The sequence below is a fragment of the Scophthalmus maximus genome, chromosome 18 (assembly GCF_022379125.1).
Source record: "Scophthalmus maximus strain ysfricsl-2021 chromosome 18, ASM2237912v1, whole genome shotgun sequence".
NCBI classification, from domain to species: Eukaryota; Metazoa; Chordata; class Actinopteri; order Pleuronectiformes; family Scophthalmidae; genus Scophthalmus; species Scophthalmus maximus.
Genome location: NC_061532.1, coordinates 15,839,894 through 15,860,982, shown reverse-complemented (window position 1 = coordinate 15,860,982; position 21,089 = coordinate 15,839,894). Strand labels below are relative to the sequence as shown.

Sequence of the window (21,089 nt, the reverse complement as noted above, 5' to 3'; positions counted from 1 at the left end):
ACACTTTCATTTTCTTATCGTTTTCAGACTCGGAGTCTTACAACCTCGGAATTTACGTTTTGTTGCGTGCTTTGTTTTAGATTTGCTTCCCCTTAAATTGTCTTTATTCAATGTCTGATGATTGAAAACGTGATGGGTCTGACTGTCACGTGCGTCAAGATAAAGCTGAGTTCAATTAAAAGATTTCAGATAACGTGTAAATCGCCCACTTTAAATGACACTCAGACCTTCACAATCCAATCCTTGTGCTTTGGGAAATTCTAATCTATGATTCTTTCTGCACAAAATTATTTGAGAAAATGTAATTAAATCAAATTATGAAAAAAAACATCATTGGATGCAGCTGTAATGATTGATGGTTGGTGGGGTTCTGCGTATAGGGAATTTTAATTTCTGATTTCAGTATATTCCTATAATACTGTTGAAGAAGAAAAAAGTGAATATACTTGATATTCACAAACTGTACACAGTTAATTCTTGGTCTACAAAATTAATCTTTCCTCATCTGAGCAACATGCAATTAATTATATGAGGGAATAAACGGAATCATTTTTCGATACCAGCACTTGCTACTCATGCTTCAAAGAAAAGCCAATACTTGCTGCACATTAGATACTGCACAGGAAACAAAGTGAAACATGTTTTATGCAGAAAAATCTAAACAAAAATGAATAATTTTCAGTAGAATACTGAAGGAAGTCTGTTGTCGTCCGTAAAACCAATCGCATTTCATTTGCCGCTTGATGTTAAGTAACAAAACTAAAGCGCACATTGTTGATCGACACGAACATCAGTGAACCAACATCTGGTTTCCGCATGTACAGTAGTCGTGACACCTTCGTCCTCCTGAACTTCTGAAATGAATACATAAACAGAGGATGTGAAAAGAAGGAACTGACCCTGGACAATCAGGACTGCGTTGGTCTGAAGGCCATGCCGGAGCCACGCATCAGCGTATTGACTGGAGATGTAGCTTCTGTGTTGGTAAAGGTCGTGCGTGTTATTGTTCCTCTGGCGTGAAGCTCTCGGGGGGACGGAGGACTGACTGCAGCCCCTCGCTGCTCACGCTCTCGTTGGGGGGGGGGGGGGGGGGGGGTCAGCTCTCCGTGAGCGTCTCCAGTTCGGGGGGCACGTGGTGCAGCGAGGCCAAACATCTCGCCACCCAGAAGGGACTCGGTTGCCATGACGCCTTGTGTGTTCAGTTCAGACAGCAGATGTTCATCGACGGTTTCTCCGACTCATTTTTCTTTGGTTTCCTCCTTTTCGTCCTTTTCTCAGCCTCACGTCTCCTCGAGGAGACGGCAACTTGTGGGGTCGCGATGTGCTGGGCCGGGGAGAAGAAACCCCCCACTCCAGAGGAGCCTCACCTCCCGGACGTCCCCGGGATAATTGGCACAGAACGTCTTGTTATTGGCCCCTTTGGTTTGGTGCAACGCTGGCTTGTTGTCTTGTCTTTTCCTTGTAGGGGGGGGGGGGGGGGGGAAGAAAAAAAAGATTCTGTTCTCTTGCTGTGTCTGTGCTCAGCCTTGGCTGCGTGTCACGTGGCTACTAGTCGTTTCAATCCTCACCGGTTGTCATGCCAACAGGATATCTGAGGCAGCCGTGGCGGTTCAGTGGAGAGATGGGATGTTGGCACTTCACAGACAGACAGTGGGTCAGACTTGTTTTTTTTCCTTTTACAGTTTTTGAAACAAATGAAAATATCTTTATAATCTGGACAGTCAGACCCGCAGTCTGAATTATGAAAATGATTCTTTTATATTCCCAATCATCCCGATAAACATCCTGGTTCCATTTTTGAATTTTTCTGATAGTTCCCTCATGGACTGAAGTAGTCGTCGCGTTTGTGGTTCTTTACACAGTTCCTCCTGTAGTGTTGATGTTTCACCTTCTTTCCCCATTATTCTTACATAATGTTATGTATGGAGTCAAGAGATGGTTAACAGGTGAGGAAACATGAAAAACACAGTTCTAGCAATAAATGTTTGCAGAATTTTCATCAAATCTTCACTCTCGGTTTCCTCCGTTTTCTTTTCCCTCAAGTTCCTTTGCTCGCTTTCCAATCTGATCTTGAAAAGCATTTTAATCACCAAATAAAATATTCATGACCTAATCAGCATTAATGACAGAAAAACATTTGAGTTTTCATTTAATAAGAGTTAAACATTCCGCTAAAATGCCCCATTAAGACGTTTCACTCCATGAGCTCGTCCCATGCAGATTTGCGTGTGTTATAAACCCATGACTCAAAGATTTAATATATTTATTTATTATAACATTTATTTTTGTTGTCCTGTGCGTCATTTTGTCCAAATTCCCAACTTATTTCCTCTCTCGATATCTCGATTTTAACTTGAAATTATTTGTTTTCATTTAAAGGATAAGAGATTAAAATACACCAATCTGAGAAGGAAACTACACACACAACAACAATCTTTGGCCGAGATGCTCACAACTCGAATAAACGGTGGAGTCGCCGAAAAAAAGTTTTTCAACTTACTGATGCATTTCAGTGCAGTTATTTCATTCGGACACATCTTTGCCCCCCGAGGAGCTTTTGAACAATGTGGAAATGGTGGAAATTAAACTTTATTATATCATTTTATACCTGCCCTGACCCTGGAACAAAAAAAGTCTCACAGTGCAGAGATGTTATTGCACATTAGCAAATATTACTGCTCGGAATATTATGATCTCTATTTGATCGTTACCCCGGGAGGGAGAGACGAAGATATTTGATCATATTTCATTCTAGTGACTCTGCATATTTTGGTTTGGCCATTAAAAGTATTGTCGTGACCCGTGATAAGTCTCGGGGGAAATTCATCGCGCACCTACGAAAGCACAACGCAGAGATTACACGGAAAGTTGCACCCGGATATCGTGAATTATTATCGTCATAACACATCGGAGATCCCAAGATGTCTTTTAAAGACAAAGTGGATTTAGCCTCATCACTTCAATGTGGAACTTGTTTTTAAAATTCAGATTCTCATTAAGATGTTGTCGTGAGATGGAGTGGTGAGATTTAACGAGTTGGGGGCCTCAGGCAACTCCTGGTCCAGATGGGACGCGCAGCCCTCCAGTGTGACCCGGCTCTGCCCCGAGGTCTCCTCACAGTCAGTCTGGCCCCGAGGCAGGAGACACCTAGCGGGCCTCCCCACCAGCTGCCGGGCTCCGACCGGTTCTCCTCCACCGCAGTCCACGACACAGCGGCCGCGCGACGGGCAGAGTCGGAGGTGACGATCTGATCCCCGCTGGAGCTGGTGTCGCGCCGAAATGCAGACTGGTCCAGTGTCACAAAATGAACAGCACGTCATCAAACCTTTACATCCACACGTCGTGGCATGTCAGTCATTTCTCATATGGCAGAAAAGATGGATAAAACACGATGGAACAGAATGCACACTCACACACACACACACACACACACACACACACACACACACACACACAGACCGTCAAGAACAGAGAGGCAGAAAAATGTGAACAGCATGATCTGCACACTTCTCCAATCTCCAAATGCAAAACATGGTCTAGTATTACGAGTCGCTTGAAGTGAAAAATAAATGGTTTCCACAGAGATGGGCTTTCTGAGGAAACAAAGTACAACACAAATTTGAGTTTCGGCGTTAAATTCTCAAAACGTGAAACAGAAGATGGACGACATGATGTTTCTCCCTGTTTGCAGAGCATCAAATTACCAATTAAAACCAAACTTATCATAAAAATTGAACACTCAAACATACATCATTGTGATAAGATCTACCTAAAATACAGAAAGAAAATCATATTTAACATGTACTTTGACTTTTTGTCATTTGGCCCATGTCCCATTCTGCTAATTTGGAGGAGGCGGGGTTTATGACCTGTACTGCAGCCAGCCACCAGGGGGCGATCAAGATGATTTGGCCTCACTTTTTGGAGGCTGTCATGACGTCCATCTTTGTGATCAACAGTGAGACGTGAGTTTCGCAGTTGTCATGCAAGGATAAATGTTGTCCTTTCGGTTTACACTTCTAATATGCCAAACTTTCGGTTTCACTTCAATCTATCTGCAAATTGTGATTATGACATATGGTGAAGATTTACAGGAAGAGCTCCGCTATCTGGACCTTGAGTTGAGATTGTTTTAACTATTCAGAAATATACTCTATCCTCAGCTTATATAGTCAGTAAACTATTCACTATACTTTATTATATATATGAAGTTCTCTTGATACAGGTTATGGATTGGTTCCACATCACTTAAATATGAACTTATAGCCAGGAGACAGTTAGCGTATCTTAGTTTAGCTTAGCTTCGCTTAGAAACGCCCACGTCATCAGTTTTACACTTGGGCTGGGGAACAGATTACACAAACGAGACATTCTGTTTCCAGTCGGAGATAATCCTAGTTGGACAATTCCATAAGACTGTGAAAATTGGCTGCTAAGAATTGATTTAATTCTGAGACACAGCTTAGAAGATAAATGGATATCCTTAAAGCTGCAACCTCAAATACATTTGAACCACAGTACTCTCTCTCTCTCTCTCTCTCTCTCTCTGTGACTTTACAGTCCAGTTTGGTTTCCACGAGTTGGTCACGTGCCTCTTTCATTAGGATTACAGGATGCACTTGGAAGTTTGCCTCTGAAGAGGTAAAGCAGATGTGCAATAAAAAAAGATGTTTTGATTTTCGGGGGCTTAAAAGTGCAGCACGTTTGCTCACATTAGTGGCCGTGGCTTATGATTTATAAAATGTGCGTGAGGTCGTTTTTCAAAGACAAGTATCACCGTCGCTCTACATGCAGCCGCAGCGAGCCGCTGGTGTTCAGCCACGTGAGACATCCTGACTTTATTTCATTTTGTATAATTTCAACAGGAACAGAGATAAGCAAACGCTGATTTGCCTTTTTTTTCTAATTGGACTGCATTTTATGTCCTATTTCATAACTTCCATTATGTCTGTCTTCCACTTTGACTTATTACTTCATGACAAATGAAAACACCGTGCAGTATATAATCACATACAGACTGTATACTGACAAACTGGACGTAATGAACCTTATAGAAATAAGGTTCAATACGTCCAGTTTGTCAAATGATTGGTGTATTCATGCTTTTGTTGATTTCATATTTTGTATCCGAAGATGCTATCTTGGCCCTTAAAACAAAAGTACAACAGAAATGTTGACATTGTTAAAACAAGACAGTTATAATAACCAAAAATATATAATAAAGTAAGGAGAGAAGATAATTTGGGTAAGGAGCGTAACGGTACATTGCAGTGCTATCGTTGGCAGTCATATCCAGCCATACATATCAAAAGAAACATGAAGACACACAGTGGCTGCGACCAATCAAACTGCCTCTTAGGAAACATGTCAAGTTCTTATTTGAATCTTTTCAATATCGTTCTTTTGCCTTCACTGCCAGTCTGATTTTGCTTTTGATGAAAGGTCGTTTGATTTATTCATGCATGAAAAAGAAAAAAATATATCAAATCCAATAAAACGCGAATGCAAACCCAATATTCGACTGCCAAGACTGAAATTTCAAGGAGGAAGAACCAACAATGGAAACATAATTGTCTGCTCACACTGTGATGGAGGATGTTATTGCCTCTTCTTCCGCCACATGGTGACAGGTGACCCCGAACTCCACTTTTGACCCTCATCAAATCTATACATTGTAATTGCCCGTGTTTGTTCATTGCGTGATATAATTGAGCAGAAGTTCTGCCAGGCTCACTGCAGAACTGGAGCAAACTTTTTGTTGTTGTTGTTGTTGTTGTTTATTCATGGAGGCACCAGACAATGGATCAATTGTCTTCACAGTTTTCTCGGCCTTTAGCACAGAATTATGGAAACGGCGCCGCGTGTGAAAAATGAGCTCCGAAGTTCGTTGAAGTGACAAAAATCCTCTGCCCGCGGTTCACGGGGCCCGTTTTATCAGATGGCGTTGACCCGTGCACTTGCCGTACGACAACCTTAATCACTGGTTTAGTACTGTTTGGTCGACGCACGAGCAACTGAACCCCCCTCCTGTTTCTTCTGAAGGAGAGCAGAGGAGAGTGAGTGCAGGAATCCTGTTTATTCGACCTCAGCTGACCTCCTATCGATGAGGTCGTTGCCGATGGATGCATTAGTGAAATCCTGGCTCGGATTCTGTCGGCCACAGCTCCTTCCTGGAAAAGCCTTGAATGTGGAACAGCCTACGGGAAAGCGTCAGGACTTTAGAAGTGCAGAATTGTGCGGCGCCGACCCCTTTACCACTGGCACCAGTCCGACACGCGATTGCGTCGACGGCAGCCACGAGGCTCCTTCCTCCCTTTTGCTCTTGCTCTCCGGCTCCTGGATCTCGCCCTCCGGCCCCGACCACCACGTGGCGCAGTACTTCGCCTCTCGCGCTGTGTGGCATGGCAATGCGCCCCCCCCATGCGACACGAGTCCCTTTGAGCTCGCCAGGTCATGGCCCCGTTGGTGGTGCATGCTTTCACTGGTGCCCGAATGCTGCACACGCACGTTGTCCGTCCTCGGATCGGCAGTGGCGCTCGACACCTGCGGCTCGTAGTCCGTGCTCGTCGTCTCCCGTGTGATTGCTTCACCTCCGGGGAGTGTGGCCGCGCTGCGCAAGCCGCATCCTCAGACTCTGCATCGCTGCTCATGGTTGTTTGGTGTACAGCCATTGGGGTATTGCTCACTGTCAGTGTTTTTTCCTGGCAGATACGCTGTAGTGGAGGCTGTATCTCATCAGACGCATGAGCAGGCGCCGTTAACAAGCGCTGTTGTTAATCAGGGGAATCGGTGGTTTTGCGGCCCGCGCGAACCGTGAAGTTTGTCGAGACCGTACACACTAGGTGAATGGAGGATCCCTCCAAGCCTGCGCTCTCCAGCGTCCACGGGGGGTCATTTTGGTTGCTCTTCTTCTTGTGCTCCTTCTCGTCCCGGCCACGGGCAGGAATACCGTCCAAGAACAACGCTGAACAGCAGTTCCCTCCACTTAAAAAACGGAATCTCGCCGCGGGTGTGAGGAGAGTGGTCAATCTGGCTATTTTACTTTCTAGTCCAAACGCCGCTTACCACCTCGAGCGGGGGAAAACAAACAGGTGTCAGCCAGCTGCTGCAGTATGTCATCCGCTGCAGCCGGAATGAACCTCTCACTCTTCACATTCAGTCATTTAAAGTCACCACAGGTCTTCTCCTCTGCAACGCTTGGCGACTGGGACCCTAGGGGCGCACCACTCCATTGGTTCCTCAACTTTCTTCATTGCGTCACCCTTGACCATCCTTCCGAGCTCTGTGTCTGCACCAGTGACATAAGGTCATTAAGATTACTGTACATCTACTTTCTGCAAAGAGGATGTACTCTGTTTTGATTTCACCTTGAAAATGTCAAATGCCTTGACAAGCTTGTCGAATGAGAACTGGTATGGATGATGACGTAAGACTTCTTTTACCTTCTGCAGTTTTTGGTCGTCCCCCGAGCTCTTTTTCTCTGATCCATGGACACAAAGTGAGTCACTGGAGGACAAAATATTATGTACCACAACTGAAACGCAGATGGCCGTGAGCTTTTGCTTTGAGCCGTCGCTCGTTGCTCAGTCACAGGTGAGCATGCCAACCGAGTCGGAGGAATTTGTCACTGCACAACAGTCGGTTTTGGTCGAACCAGCCTGCTGTCTGGAAGTCTGACTGCTCCATGTGGTTTGATATTGCAAAGTTACTGGGATCTGAATAACAACCAGATGGAATTCAAACTATGTCCGACATCTCTTGCCGGAACATTCGCTATCGGCAACATCAGGTGTTTTTATTTTTAGAGTAAGTGCCTCCTCCCATGCTGGTAACTGTTTTATGGCAGATGTATGTTATATTTAAAGGTGCTGCATGTCTAAGCAGGCGTAAGAGAAAAATAAATTGATTACCTCGCTCACTGGTGACAGGGAAGATACGTTTCCAGTTTGCAGAGACATTTATCTCACGGTTTTGTGGATGTGAATACTTTATTGTGCATTCTGTAGAAATTGCTGTATACGTGATGTAAGAAAACCCTGCACCTTTTGGCATGCTGTCAAAGAATATAAATCCAGGTTCAGAGGAAACTTACCATTAAGTTGAATTTTGTATTTGTCATAACAATGGTTGTGGATGATGTACCTTCCATTTCAAGGTCCGGCTTAGGGAGAGCAATGTTGCTCGGTTGGTCGGTTGGTCCTGAAATATCTCAACAATGTTCAAATGAACGCCATGAAATTTTGTACAGACATCCACGGTCTTCAAAGCATGATTCCTAATATCTTTGGTGATCCCCTGACTTTCAATCCAGTGCCCCCAGCACATTACAAAAAATCCCTCCTCCCATGAGGAATTGATACATAAGCTGATGCAGACATTGATGTCTCCCTCCGGATCAATGGTCCTCAACTCAATATTTCAATTATTTTCATTTATGATCAAATACCTGCAGAACTAATCTCATCCCAATCTGTTGATTGGCAGATGTTAGCATGCTAACATGCCAAACTATGATGGTGAGCACGATAAACAGTATGCACGCTAAACAGCAACATTAGCAACGTTAGCATTGTCACTAGGAACATGTGGACGTGCGGATATTAGCTTTTAGCTCACAGACCTATTAGCATGGCTGTGGACCGTTAGCCATGTTTGGTATACGCCACCAATAACTATCCAAACTTTCTTTTTATGTATGGATATTTATGATAAAGTTTATAGTTAAACTAAAATTTCATTTCTTTGTCATTAAGAAACAGGCCACACCCCCACTACTCCAAATATGGTAACATCTGTTTTCAGGAACTACTGCATTGTTTATTTAAAAAAATATATATATACACTGTATATATTTACAAAATATCTGTGATAAATCTAAGAGAGCTCATAGATACACAGTCATTTGTCTTACTACCCAGTCTGTACATACACGCCTAGAAAGTGAATTGCCTGTGACGACTTTCCAACCTGTCTGCAGATACATTTGGAGATATATAGGAAACAAAAAGGTAACAGTGGGAGAGAGAAGAAAGTGAACTACACGGCATGATCAAAACAAAATGTCTCCCGGGATGCACAGACTGACGCTCGAACAGTCAAAGTGCATCGAAGGGTGGGATGTTTTTTTCCCCTTCCAGAGGATCATTACTTCCAGCGTCTCTGCAATACGAGGAAATCCCGAGCAGAGAAAGTGGAAATCACACTTTCTCCTCTTCCCGCTCCTTTGATGTTTCCAAGGACAAGATATTATATCTGCTGTAGCCAATCGGTTATCAGCGGGAGAAAGAGAGCTCTTATTTTGGACCGGTTTCACGCAAAAAAAAGAAAGAAATAAATCTGTGTCTCTGTATCTGTATCTTAGCTTTTGTCTTTGTCCAATCCAGCAGATCATGACCATAAATAATACATTTCTTTTCTCATTTTGATAAGGATGAATGGTAATCAGCCTGAAGAAGATTTACAAGTAAATCAGCTGCTTACACTGACAACCTGCCAGCAGTCAACTTTGCCAAGAAGAGGAAAATTTATTCCCAGAAAAAAATATATTTTTTTAGATATTCCTGTAATTTTGCGAACTGTTGTCCATTTCAGGCATTACGTGCTTACACATATGATATGGATGATATGTTTTTTTATTCAGATGTGTGACCTGAAAACCGTATCATTGTTGGAATGCTGATTTCAATTTTTCTGTGATTTGTATGTTTTTGTGAAAGCACTTTGTGAAGCTCCTTCTAAAAGGTGCCATAAAAGTGAAATTATTATTAAAGCTTCTATTCTGATTCTTATCCACGACAATGAACCCGCTCCACTCGTTCCTTCCTCTGGCCAGCACCGACTCTGCCATTGTGTTCAACAGCGTGACAAATGAAACGAAACCACTCCAAAGTGTTTTGCAGGGATTCGGCCAAATGAATAAATGGAAATCAGATCATTCATAATCAGCGAGTTGAATCTGGGCCCTTTTTTTTGTCGTTGTCATTGTGATTCATAGAATGATCTGACTTGTTAATTCGCTGGTCTGACTAAATGTGCTGATAACTAGCTGGTTTCCTCCTGAGGTCAGTGTGAACATGAAATGTGCAATTAATTATGAATCCCCCCCCTTACATTGTTCTTTCCAAATATAAAAACACTGGCTCACATCCAAGTACCCAGACTACTTTGGTTTGCGTCAGAAAATAACGGGAAAGTGAAAAGGCTTGAACAAAGGCAGGTGAGGTTATCACGGGTTCAACATTCGCAGCCGCAGCCTTCATCAAAATTATATGAAAGTCTGCTTTTCTGCGCTTTGAGGTTTCCAATTGTGTCCAATGAAGTCGGCATCACCTCCATCTGCCTCGGAGTGTGTGAATATGAAAGACAAGTCAGTGCGGGTGAAACGTTTTGCCTTCATGCGGACACTTCATGGCAAAATGGAGAGTTTGAGTTCACAATTGCCTTATGAATTGGGGAGATGAGATGATTATTCTAAGATGTTCCTTAAATAGATTGACCAACTAATCTCATCTGCCTAATTCCCAAATAACCCTTGTGCATTATCGTGCTTCTCTTGCACATCCATCTTCTAAGAACAGCTTTAGGGAATTCAAATCAGATCCATTTTTTTTTGTAATATTTGGTAAGCTCCCACCACCACCGCCTTGTTCCTACCCACCGCACTTGACAGCTTCATGGGTTGGGCAGACACAGCTCCAGGAGGAACACGTGACAGGGCGACGCTTCATAAGTGTGAAAACACAGAGACGCAGGCTGGAGAGACTCTGGAGCAGCAGCCGCAGCAGGATCTGGACCTGGACCTGGACCTGGATCTGGACCTGGACCTGGACCTGGACCTGGATCTGGAGCAGGAGCGCACTCCAGGAGCGCACTCCAGGAGCGCGCCCGCAGACCTTGAAAAAAGAAACTTGTGTTACAGATAGAATCTGAAGAAAGAAAGAGACAAATGACGAGAGTCGTGGTGGTTTCATTCTAACGCATGCACGCTGGTTGCCTCTCTTTTTTTATGTAAGATCTGTGCTGGTGGTGGAGGAGGAGGAGGTAGGATGCGCTTCTGACTCGGATTAACGCGCGGTGGTAAAGGGCGAGTCTGCGCACTTTGGGAAAACGATGTAAGGTAAGGAAGCACTTTTTCCATCTGTAACATGTTTAATCAAGGCTTTTATGTATTGAATATGTCGGTGTTTTCTGAATGCTCTGTTGCATGAAAGTGTTTCCTCCTTTTTTCAATTGTGAGGATTCCTGAATAGATTTTTGCCTCTTGCAAAAAAGAAAAAGAAAAAAGAAAATGCAATCCTACTTCTTCGGTAGAATGATATTCAAAACAACTGCATATCTAAATGAGTAAGGGCAATTTTCCCACTGTTGTACATCTCTTTGCTGTTGCCTACTTTCAACATGTTCTGTATATTATTTTTACGTGGAAATTCCTCCTATGGGATCCTTTTGCAACGGTGTCAAAACAGGTGTTATTTTGTCTGCACACCATTTATCTTTTAGTTCTAAACCTCATAGAAATTGTTTCGATTTTTAAATTTTTTTTAACCCTTTGTATGATTCTGTATCAGGGTTTTTAAAAAAATAGATAAAAGTAAAAGCTCAGTGATGAATAATCCATGTTTTCGTAAGCAGAGGGTACATAATACAATATTCATGCCGACTCGTAAAGAGCAAACAGAGTTCGTGTCCAAACCAGGAACTCTGTAAAATATGTATTATATGTTAAAGGCATTTTATGTTTGGCTTCAATGTTTCACTGCTGCAAAATGTACTATCCAATAATGTTTTATCGATAACATGCATGGAATTCATTTTCATCCGTTTTTATTTATTCATAAGGTTTTTAAGATTCAAAGAAACGTCTGAAATGTTTCTCGTCGATTCGTAGGTGGTCCACTGCAGCATTACCCTCAGACACAGCCATGAAGTCTGTGCTGGACGGTGTGGCGGACACCACCTTCCGGACTATCACGTCTGGTTTACAGTATCTCGGCTCCAACGACGCAAACTACGAAGACCCCATCAGCGACGTAGACTTCAAGGGAGGCTTCGCTCTGCAGAAGCCCCTGTCCGCGTTCCGCAGCAGCTCCTTCCCGGACAAAGTACCTGCGGACGAGGAGCTCATCCTCAAGGGCATCCCGTTCTTCCCCACCAACGCCACCGACCTGTTTGGCAACCGGAGCACGTTCAGAGATGAGACTAACACCATACAGTGCGGGGAGAACTTCATGGACATGGAGTGTTTCATGATCCTGACTCCCAGCCAGCAGCTGGCCGTGGCTGTGATGTCTCTGACCCTGGGCACCTTCACGGTGCTGGAGAACCTGGTGGTGCTCTGCGTCATCCTGCAGTCGCGCAGCCTCCGCTGCCGGCCGTCCTACCACTTCATCGGCAGCCTGGCCGTGGCCGACCTGCTGGGCAGCGTCATCTTCGTCTACAGCTTTCTGGACTTTCACGTTTTCCACCGGAAGGACAGCCCCAATGTTTTCCTCTTCAAGCTGGGTGGAGTCACGGCGTCGTTCACGGCGTCCGTGGGGAGCCTTTTCCTCACCGCGATCGACCGCTACATCTCCATACACCGGCCTCTTTCCTACAGGCGCATCGTGACGCGCACCAAGGCTGTCATAGCCTTTTGCGTGATGTGGACTATCTCCATCGTCATCGCAGTGCTGCCCCTGCTGGGCTGGAACTGTAAGCGCCTCAATTCTGTGTGCTCGGACATATTCCCTCTCATTGACGAGAACTACCTGTTGTTCTGGATCGGTGTGACCAGTGTGCTGGTTCTTTTCATCTTCTACGCCTACATATACATCCTGTGGAAAGCACACCACCACGCTGTGCGCATGATGAGCCGGGCCTCCCAGAAGAGCCTCGTCGTTTACTCAGCCGACGGGACTAAAGTGCAGAGCACGCGCCCGGAGCAGACGCGCATGGACATCCGTCTGGCCAAGACCCTGGTGCTCATCTTGGTGGTGCTGGTCCTCTGCTGGGGCCCAGTGCTCGCCATCATGGTCTATGACCTCTTCTGGAGGATGGACGATGACGTCAAGACGGTGTTTGCGTTCTGCAGCATGCTCTGCCTGCTCAACTCCACCGTCAACCCGATCATTTACGCCCTGCGGAGCAAGGACCTGCGGCACGCCTTCCTCAGCTCCTGCCGCGCCTGCAGGGGCAGTGCCCAGCAGCTGGACAATAGCCTTGAGTCGGACTGCCAGAACAGGAATGCCAACATTTCTGCCAACAGGGCCGCGGAGAGCTGCGTGAAGACCACTGTGAAAATAGCCAAAGTGACAATGTCGGTGTCGACCGAAACGTCTGCAGAGGCCGTCTAATTGGCCGTCGCCGGGGGAAACTGTGTAAATGTCATCCTCCCCAAGACAACGCCATCCAGCACAACGATGCAGGAGTTAGATATTCCTGGGAAAGAAAGCAAGAAAGAAAAAAATCCTCTACTTAAAGTATTAATTGACATCCTCACATCGACGCTTCAGTGGTTGCATTATTTTATGTGGGTGTGTTGAGTACGTAGTGTGCCAAAGTGCCAAATGGTATCATAAGGTCATGGAAAGGACAATTTGCAAGCATTATCAAAGACTCTCCTGAAGTCTGCTGTTTACCATGACACTTCATGATATCCAATTAGTGAAGGCATATTATATTTTTGTACTGTGAAATCAGGTTTTGGAAACAATATGTCGTCATTTTTGGGACAAGGGGCTACTGACATTTTTAATTGGAGCTGTTTTCCTGTGTCATTTAGACTTTGAACACGTGTCTTGCACCGCGAATAAAAACACGTCCTCGCGCCTTGACTGTCCACGGGCTCAATGTGCAATGTCGCGTGTGAACATTTCTACGAGCAAATGTGGGGGAGGGGGAAAAAAAAAGAAGCTCAAAAGACTGGTTGTTTATTTTCCGAAAGAAATTGTCATTCAGCATGTCACTTTTGTACTTCTTCTGACAACGCTCGCTGAGTGGCAAACCTGTGAAGGGATTTTGTGAGACGTGAGGTGATTCATGCTCAAGATTAAAAAATAAACAAATAAATAAATACATATTCATCACCATCTCAAAATAAACTCTGATGAGATGGCGGCGTATTGAAATCGCAGCTTTCGAGTGTGTGAAAATCTACAACGGCATTCTTTCTGTGGCGGGTTGACGATCGTCCCCGTCGTCCATCTCTTTACTCTCTAGCTGTTACAAACCTTTGGAGTGACGTGTCCTTGTTGAAAATGTATACCCTAACAAACTGTACAGTGTTTTTTCCCCGCAACAAACAAAAAAGAGTTCCAATCCACTCGTTCAGCTGTACAGACGAGTCAACGACGATGGCAAGCTTTTGGCCCCGGGAAAAAAAAAACTTGGAACACATCCCAGCCGCAAAGAATTTGGACACAGTGTGCCGGTCACAACTGAGACAAACCAAAGTGGTTTCTGAATATAGCTGCTGTCATCAAATGTAGGATTTTACAGAATTCTAGTGTGTGTGTGTGTGTGTGTGTGTGTGTGTGTGATACCTTGTGACCTGGTGGGTTATTTTCAACCCCCCAAGCCGTCTGATCATTGCAGTGAGTTGTTTTAGTGCTACTGTTGCAGCGGGAACAAATCGTTTCTTTGGAAAAAAAACAAAAGCAACCCATGCACAGGCCTAGTGAACGTACTTTTGATGTAATTCTTAATAAAAAACAACATGATAATGATAATTTAAACAATATGTCTGCTGTTAATTTTACTTATCAAGACAAAAAGGGTGTTTTCATTGGCTGGTAGCCAGAGTGGAAGTCTGTGTGTGTGTGTGTGTGTGTGCGTGTGTGTGTGTGTGTGTGTGTGTGTGTGGGGGGGGGGGGGGGGGGGGGGGGGGGGGGGGAGAATCAACAACTGACCTAACAAAAGAACTTGAGAAGATGTGACTTTCTTTTTTCTTCCTTACTAGGTGATGTATTACTTTTAACCTTAACAATCTCACAGCACAATTGTTCTGTAGGCATTTATCTATCGGTGTGACGTAATTCCAGACAGCTGTTATATCAGTACGCTTTTTGCTGCCTCTTGTATTATTGAGTATTGAAGATCAAAATGTCAACTGTCAAGTGGCTTCTGTGCGGCGCCGGCATAATGAGGAATCTGTGACTTCCTCATTATCACAATCGGTCGAGTGTTTTTAGTATTGCTGTTCTCAAACTTTTGAATAAAGTCACGGCTGGTGGTCACATTTCGCCTGCAGTCATTGTGATTGATTATGTGATGATGGGAAACAGGAGGACACAGTCCCAGGGAACAGATCAGACACTGACGGAGACAATGAGTGCTGTTTTACTGCCACCATGTGGATCGTCCCTGTCAATGCTTTCAGTCTTTCTCAGGAGAGAGAGAGAGAGAGAGAGAGAGAGAGAGAGAGAGAGAGAGGGCATTTGCAGTTTGGTCAGCCCTGCTGTGAATACTTCCTGTGACCCCTGAATGGGACAAAGTGAAACTGCACGGCCCCGCCACAGCATCTTTTCATCTCTTGGCTTGGAGGCATCGGGAAAATTGCTGCATCGGTTTCGCACAGATGTCAATGGGATTTTTGTTCATTCATCTACCAAGTGATCCAGAGTACATTGAGCCATGAGGCCGGGTTTCCTCCGCCATGTGTGAAAGGGCTGCAATTAGGGCTGACGACAAACCTAGATGAATAAACAGGATTGAAACTAGAGCTGATATAATTAACTGATTTATTGATTTGGTCAGCTATCGTTCTTATAGGCATTTTGATTCTCTTTTTTTAAGCAAAAATGAGCACATATTACCACATGCAAGTTCTCATTGGATTTGTTTGATGTGATAGTAGGTTTATGACTTGGTCGAACTGAACAAGCAGTTTGAAGACATCAACCATGAGCTTTAGGAAATTGTGATAGACACGTTTCACCATTTTTTTTAAAAATGTTCACGGGCTGCCGAGATGATGATCTGATAAAACATTCAGCAGATTCATTAATAATGATAACAATCACATAGTTTTGGTAATTGGGCTTAAAATGATTTCTACAGCCTGTAGCACTTACACCTCTAAGTGTAATGTCATCATTATCAAGAATTTATATAATTCATACTGTACAATAGGATTGGTCAACTTTCCAGCTAGACATTGGAGGATATCGACACAAAAGTACTGTTCAGTTCTGTATAAGTACTATATTATCATGGATATAAAATATTTTTGTTCTATTGGTCAAGAACAGTTTGTATCATTTCAAATATGAGTGTATACAGAGGTGATTGAGGAAGTGCTATTAATTTGAGGGAAATGTTTCAGGCTTTTGGGTTTGTGAGCCAAGTGTAGATGTGTTAAAATAAAATTTCAAAAGCTACAGGCCAGACAGGAAGTTTTTCAAGTCAGTAAACTTTGAAAAATCCAGATCATGTCTGTTAAAGTTTTTTTATAAGTAGAGAGTAATTCTTGGGCAAATGTATCTTTTCTTTAATACATAATGTATATGTATTGATTCAAGAATATTACTTAACAGTGCATTCTTCATTAAAAACAAACAAACGACAACATTGAATGCTGAAAAACTTGCAATTTTCTCTAACATATATATATATATATATATATATATATGTAGGAAATTTTAGACTGAGATAAGATGTTAATTCAATAGCGATCCCTAAAGTATCTATACATCTGTCTATATCTATCTACATTTATCTATATCTAGCTATATATCTATATATCTATGTATTTATTTATCTAAATCAAAATTAGTAAGTATTGTTAATACGCAACATAAGTTTTCTTCTTTACTGTTGATGAGTTTAAGTTTCCTGTGAATGTGAAACTTCTTCGTGTTTTGTTGGTTTGTTCCCAAACAAAACAAATTTGAAAAAAAGACAGTTTCCGGGTTTTCGGGAAGTGTAGTCTTCAAGCGTATAGAACATAACGGTCGTGACGCGCAACAAAAACTACAAGTACCAGCATGCAACTGTTTTCCTGCGCATGCGCATTTCCGCTAAACTCGAACGGATAGCCTCAGCCTTTCAGGGTTTCGTTCGCCGAAAGTAGCGCAGAGAGAAATCTACAATCATCAGCTTCCACACGACGTTTAAGCCGCCGCATTCCATCCAGTTTGCTGCAAGATACACTCGCCGATTTAAATTTGGTGACATTCACCAACAAAAGACGACCAGAAAGGGAAAAACTGCGGGGTTTTTTTGTCCACACAACACAACACCGGAATCGCTACTTTGCGGCTCCACCTAGCTTAACGGCGGCTAGCATCAGCGACACGGACCGTGGCCCCGAGTCGGCGGATCAACCGGACGAACGGGCGGAAATAAGGTGTTGGTACTTCACAGATTTGACTGTTGCACAGACACAGTTAACGCGCCATGGCTTGCGGGGCCACCCTGAAGAGGAGCATGGACTTCGATCCCCTCATGAGCCCGGCGTCGCCGAAGCGGAGGAGATGCGCCGCGGTCATGTCTCCGGTGTCCTCGCCGCAGAAGTACCTTCGCATGGAGCCGTCGCCCTTCGGCCAAGTGTCGTCCAGACTCACCACTGGTAGGACATTTTAAAAAAAGCCACCACGCAACAAAAAAAAATATAAATATTGTCCACTTTCATATCCAAGTAGCCATGTTCAGATACCTGTCTGTGTGTGACGTAGCGTTGAGCGCGTGCTCGTGTGTGTCCAATGGAACTCCATAATCTCTTTATTGTAGAAGTTAAACGTGATGTTGATGCACGTTATATAGATCGTGTGGTGCGAATCCTTATTGTCCAGTTGCCAATTCAACTGTGGCAGCGTGTATGAATGAGTTTGGGGGGGGGGGGGGGGGTAAGATCGTGGGAATATCCGGAAACGACCCTCCATGGTTCGCGATGCTGGACATCTTCCCTGAAGTCGTGATGTGCCTGATCAATAAGGCCAGATCCATTCATAAAAAAGTTGTGGCTTGTGCATTGGGTTTTTGTCTCCATTTTGTCTTTTTTAAAAAGTGCAGCATCGTGTCATGTGAAAGGTGTCAATGACGAGAGCGTGTGCGTGTGTGTCTTTTCCTTTGTTTCAGAGCAAATCCTGCACAACATCAAACAGGAGTACAAGCGGCTGCAGAAGCGACGGCACCTGGACAACGGGTTCCAGCAGGCGGACGGCTGCTGTCCTCTGGAGCTGCACAACGCTCACGCTGGATCTGCCCTCCCTGGTTAGCCCTCTTGACGACGATATCGGCAACATTTTACATAAAAAAAAAAACCCTATTTGAGTTCCGGCAACAGTTTACAATCACAACCCTTAAGACTGATGGTTTACGTACCCAGTCGTCTCACACGTTTGTTCCCCAAATCGCAGGCATGTTTTGACGGACTGCCTCAGTTATTGTTTGAGATAACAACAACAACAACGTGGCTAATCTCAGTCAACACACAAGTCAGATATTCAGACTGAGGGACCATTTTTTTCGAGCTCTGACATTGCCGTTGTCATCATAAAGTTTGGATGTATGTTTTTTTTATTTTAACCTGTGAATTACACACTGCCATGGGAAATCCCAGAGCCTCAGTCGGCTCTGATGACGACTCGTAAGCATGGGAACCCCCTCATTCTTTCACTTTTGTTTTATTGTGGAGCTTTCTTAATTTTCAATATTCCCCCTTTCAGGAAAAAGTCAAACTTGCTGACAATATGCTGTGAACATTTCAAAGCCCATTCAGGCAGACTTTGTGGCGTTAGGTACAATTAATAAAACTGATTTGGGTCGAACAACATCTGCTTTTCCAATATTCAACTGAAATTTGCAAGGGCCTTTTGAGATGGATGGAAAACAGTGTTGACACGTGTATGATGCATATTTCTTGCCTGTAAGCGTTCGTCCATATCTGCTTGGCATTACAAGGGCATATCGACTGTAAAATCTGCCATCTTACATGGTTTTAAATTGACAGTTGTGTCGAACCTCTTCTGGCAGGTACGTCCTCGGGTGCCTCATCTCCCACCAGGAAAGAGCAGCCGTTGTTTTCCCTCAGACAGGTTGGAATGATCTGTGAAAGACTACTGAAAGAGCGAGAGGACAAGATTCGTGAGGAGTACAATGAAATACTGACGACGAAGCTTGCAGGTATGAATTTGTTCATTTTCTTTCAAAGAATAGAAAACAGTCTAATGATTAATCACTGCTCAATGTTAATAAATGCTTCTCTTGTTTTCTTCCATCAGAACAATACGATGCGTTTGTCAAATTCACACACGACCAGCTGATGCGAAGGTTCGGAGAACAGCCGGCGAGCTGTGAGTAGATGTATTCTCTTTTTATAGTGATCAGAGCGTAACAGAGTTTATGACACATTGTTAATAAGTAAAAGGACAATATAAAGAGAACATCATTTCAATAGTTAATGTCGTAGACAACATTTGCAAAGTTCGGTCCTGCTTTTTATCTTAGGACATCATCGGTTACACATCGGCAGAGTTTAGTGTTAGATTTTGCATATTGGAAACATATGATAATGCAAAGAGACTTCAGTATTTGACATCTTTCAGCTTGTTGGTAGGAAGTTCACTTTCTCTGGCACGGGTGCTCTGTGTGCACGATGGCATTTTAAACAGAGTGAACATGTCAATCTTAAATCTATATATTTCACTGACATGTAACATTCGCAGCTACAGGAACAGTTGATGGCATATTTAAGAATCTGCTAAAGCCACCAGGTAATCTGAAGTAATATTCAGTCTGAGTTCACTGTAGAAGAGATTAAAGATGTCAGCTATTTTTTCTGGTAGGGTGTTGAGTTATCAAGGACTACAGGTTTCTCCTGACCATCAAGTCACAGCGACAAGTTGTAAAGCCACTTCCTGATAATGATATTAATATCGTCGATATTTCCTTCCTTTTTCTTCTCCACAGATGTTTCATGAGTGTCGTCGTCGGATATATCGGGGAATACAATTTTTTGCTGCAAGCTGCTCCAGGGACCCAGTGGGTCTAGTTGGACTTTTCTCCTAGCTGTGCCATATCGCCTCTGTGGACCTACTGCCTCAGGCATCAGCTGGTGGCATCCACGTCCGCTGTGTCTACCAGAGTTAGGAGGAGGGCTTCCTGCTGCCAACGTGTCCAAGGACCTTCTGTCACTCTTACCAGTGGCCTCTTAACTGCCGTGTCAATATTTTTTTGGCTGTATTCCGAATGCCTTCATAAAAGGCTGACTGCCACTACACACTTGCCTTTTGATTATATTTTTTATTTTTCTGTCGGATTAGGTTATTTCACAAAGATGTTAGTTGTGCAGCTTCTCTATATTTTACATTTTGAAAGAAGGGATTGGACATTGAAGGTTTGGTCAAACAAGGCCACCTTCAAACAGGACTTGAGAAGAGGTTTTTGTTTTATTTTTATTGTTTTGACCTGCATTGGTGATTACTGCTATTACATTTGTATACACTGTACTTTAAAAAAAAATCTTTGCTTGATTTGTTCATTGTACCACAAAATGTTCATGATTTTATTTGCTGTAGGTATAAAGGGGTTTTGATTCAAGAAAAGTGAACGAATAAAGTGTTTACAAAAGTGTTTGATTGCCATGGTTCTTCAATCTTAGTCACCACAGTTGACACACAAATCATACACAATATATTTACAGTAATGAACATTTTTGTTGGTGAGGCACATGCAGCATGCCTGGTGCTGTATCAATGAAGTTTCATTCTAGAAACTGACCCTGTTAATAGATAAATTGACTTAAATTTGTCCAAACTTTTAAACAATAATTTAGTTCCATCTCACCCTGACCTTGAAATAGTCCAAAGTATGGTCATGTTAGGAAAGTAACTCTAAGGGTCCCCAAACTTTGGAATGACTTACCAGCAGAGATAAGATAATACTCTGATGAAAAAGTAAAATTGCCTCACAAAATTTTTAACGGTAAAATTCAGTCACAGTTTTGCCACGTAAAACTTGGAATGTGAATTTTACTGTTGTCGGAATTAAATTTATTTTACTTATGTTACCAAGGATACGCAACTATTGATGGAATCGCTCAGTCCCGATGGAGCGGATTTGCGGAGCTCTTAGTAGTTTATCCTCTAATATACAACAACTTAGGATGTTTC

The 21,089-nt window shown here is 43.4% G+C and overlaps 2 protein-coding genes across 3 annotated transcripts; both read left to right on the top strand.

Annotated features, from left to right (window-relative positions):
- The first annotated feature begins 10,770 nt into the window (after nt 1-10,770).
- Nucleotides 10,771-15,217, top strand: cnr1 (cannabinoid receptor 1). Of its 2 annotated transcripts, none has more exons than XM_035617998.2 (2): nt 10,771-11,116; nt 11,888-15,217. In XM_035617998.2, exon 2 carries the CDS (start codon nt 11,922-11,924, stop codon nt 13,329-13,331), a length of 1,410 nt encoding a protein of 469 aa, XP_035473891.1. In that variant the 5' UTR covers nt 10,771-11,116; nt 11,888-11,921; the 3' UTR covers nt 13,332-15,217. The 2 variants fall into 2 exon arrangements, with proteins under 2 accessions (XP_035473891.1, XP_035473893.1); XM_035618000.2 differs by having other exon boundaries at nt 11,839-15,217.
- A 1,768-nt stretch (nt 15,218-16,985) lies between these two features.
- On the top strand, nt 16,986-20,550 carry akirin2 (akirin 2). The gene is made up of 5 exons (XM_035618001.1): nt 16,986-17,545; nt 18,055-18,189; nt 18,952-19,101; nt 19,200-19,271; nt 19,888-20,550. The coding sequence occupies exons 1-5, from the start codon at nt 17,374-17,376 to the stop codon at nt 19,896-19,898; spliced, it is 540 nt and encodes a 179-aa protein (XP_035473894.1). The 5' UTR covers nt 16,986-17,373; the 3' UTR covers nt 19,899-20,550.
- The last annotated feature ends 539 nt before the right edge of the window (nt 20,551-21,089 follow it).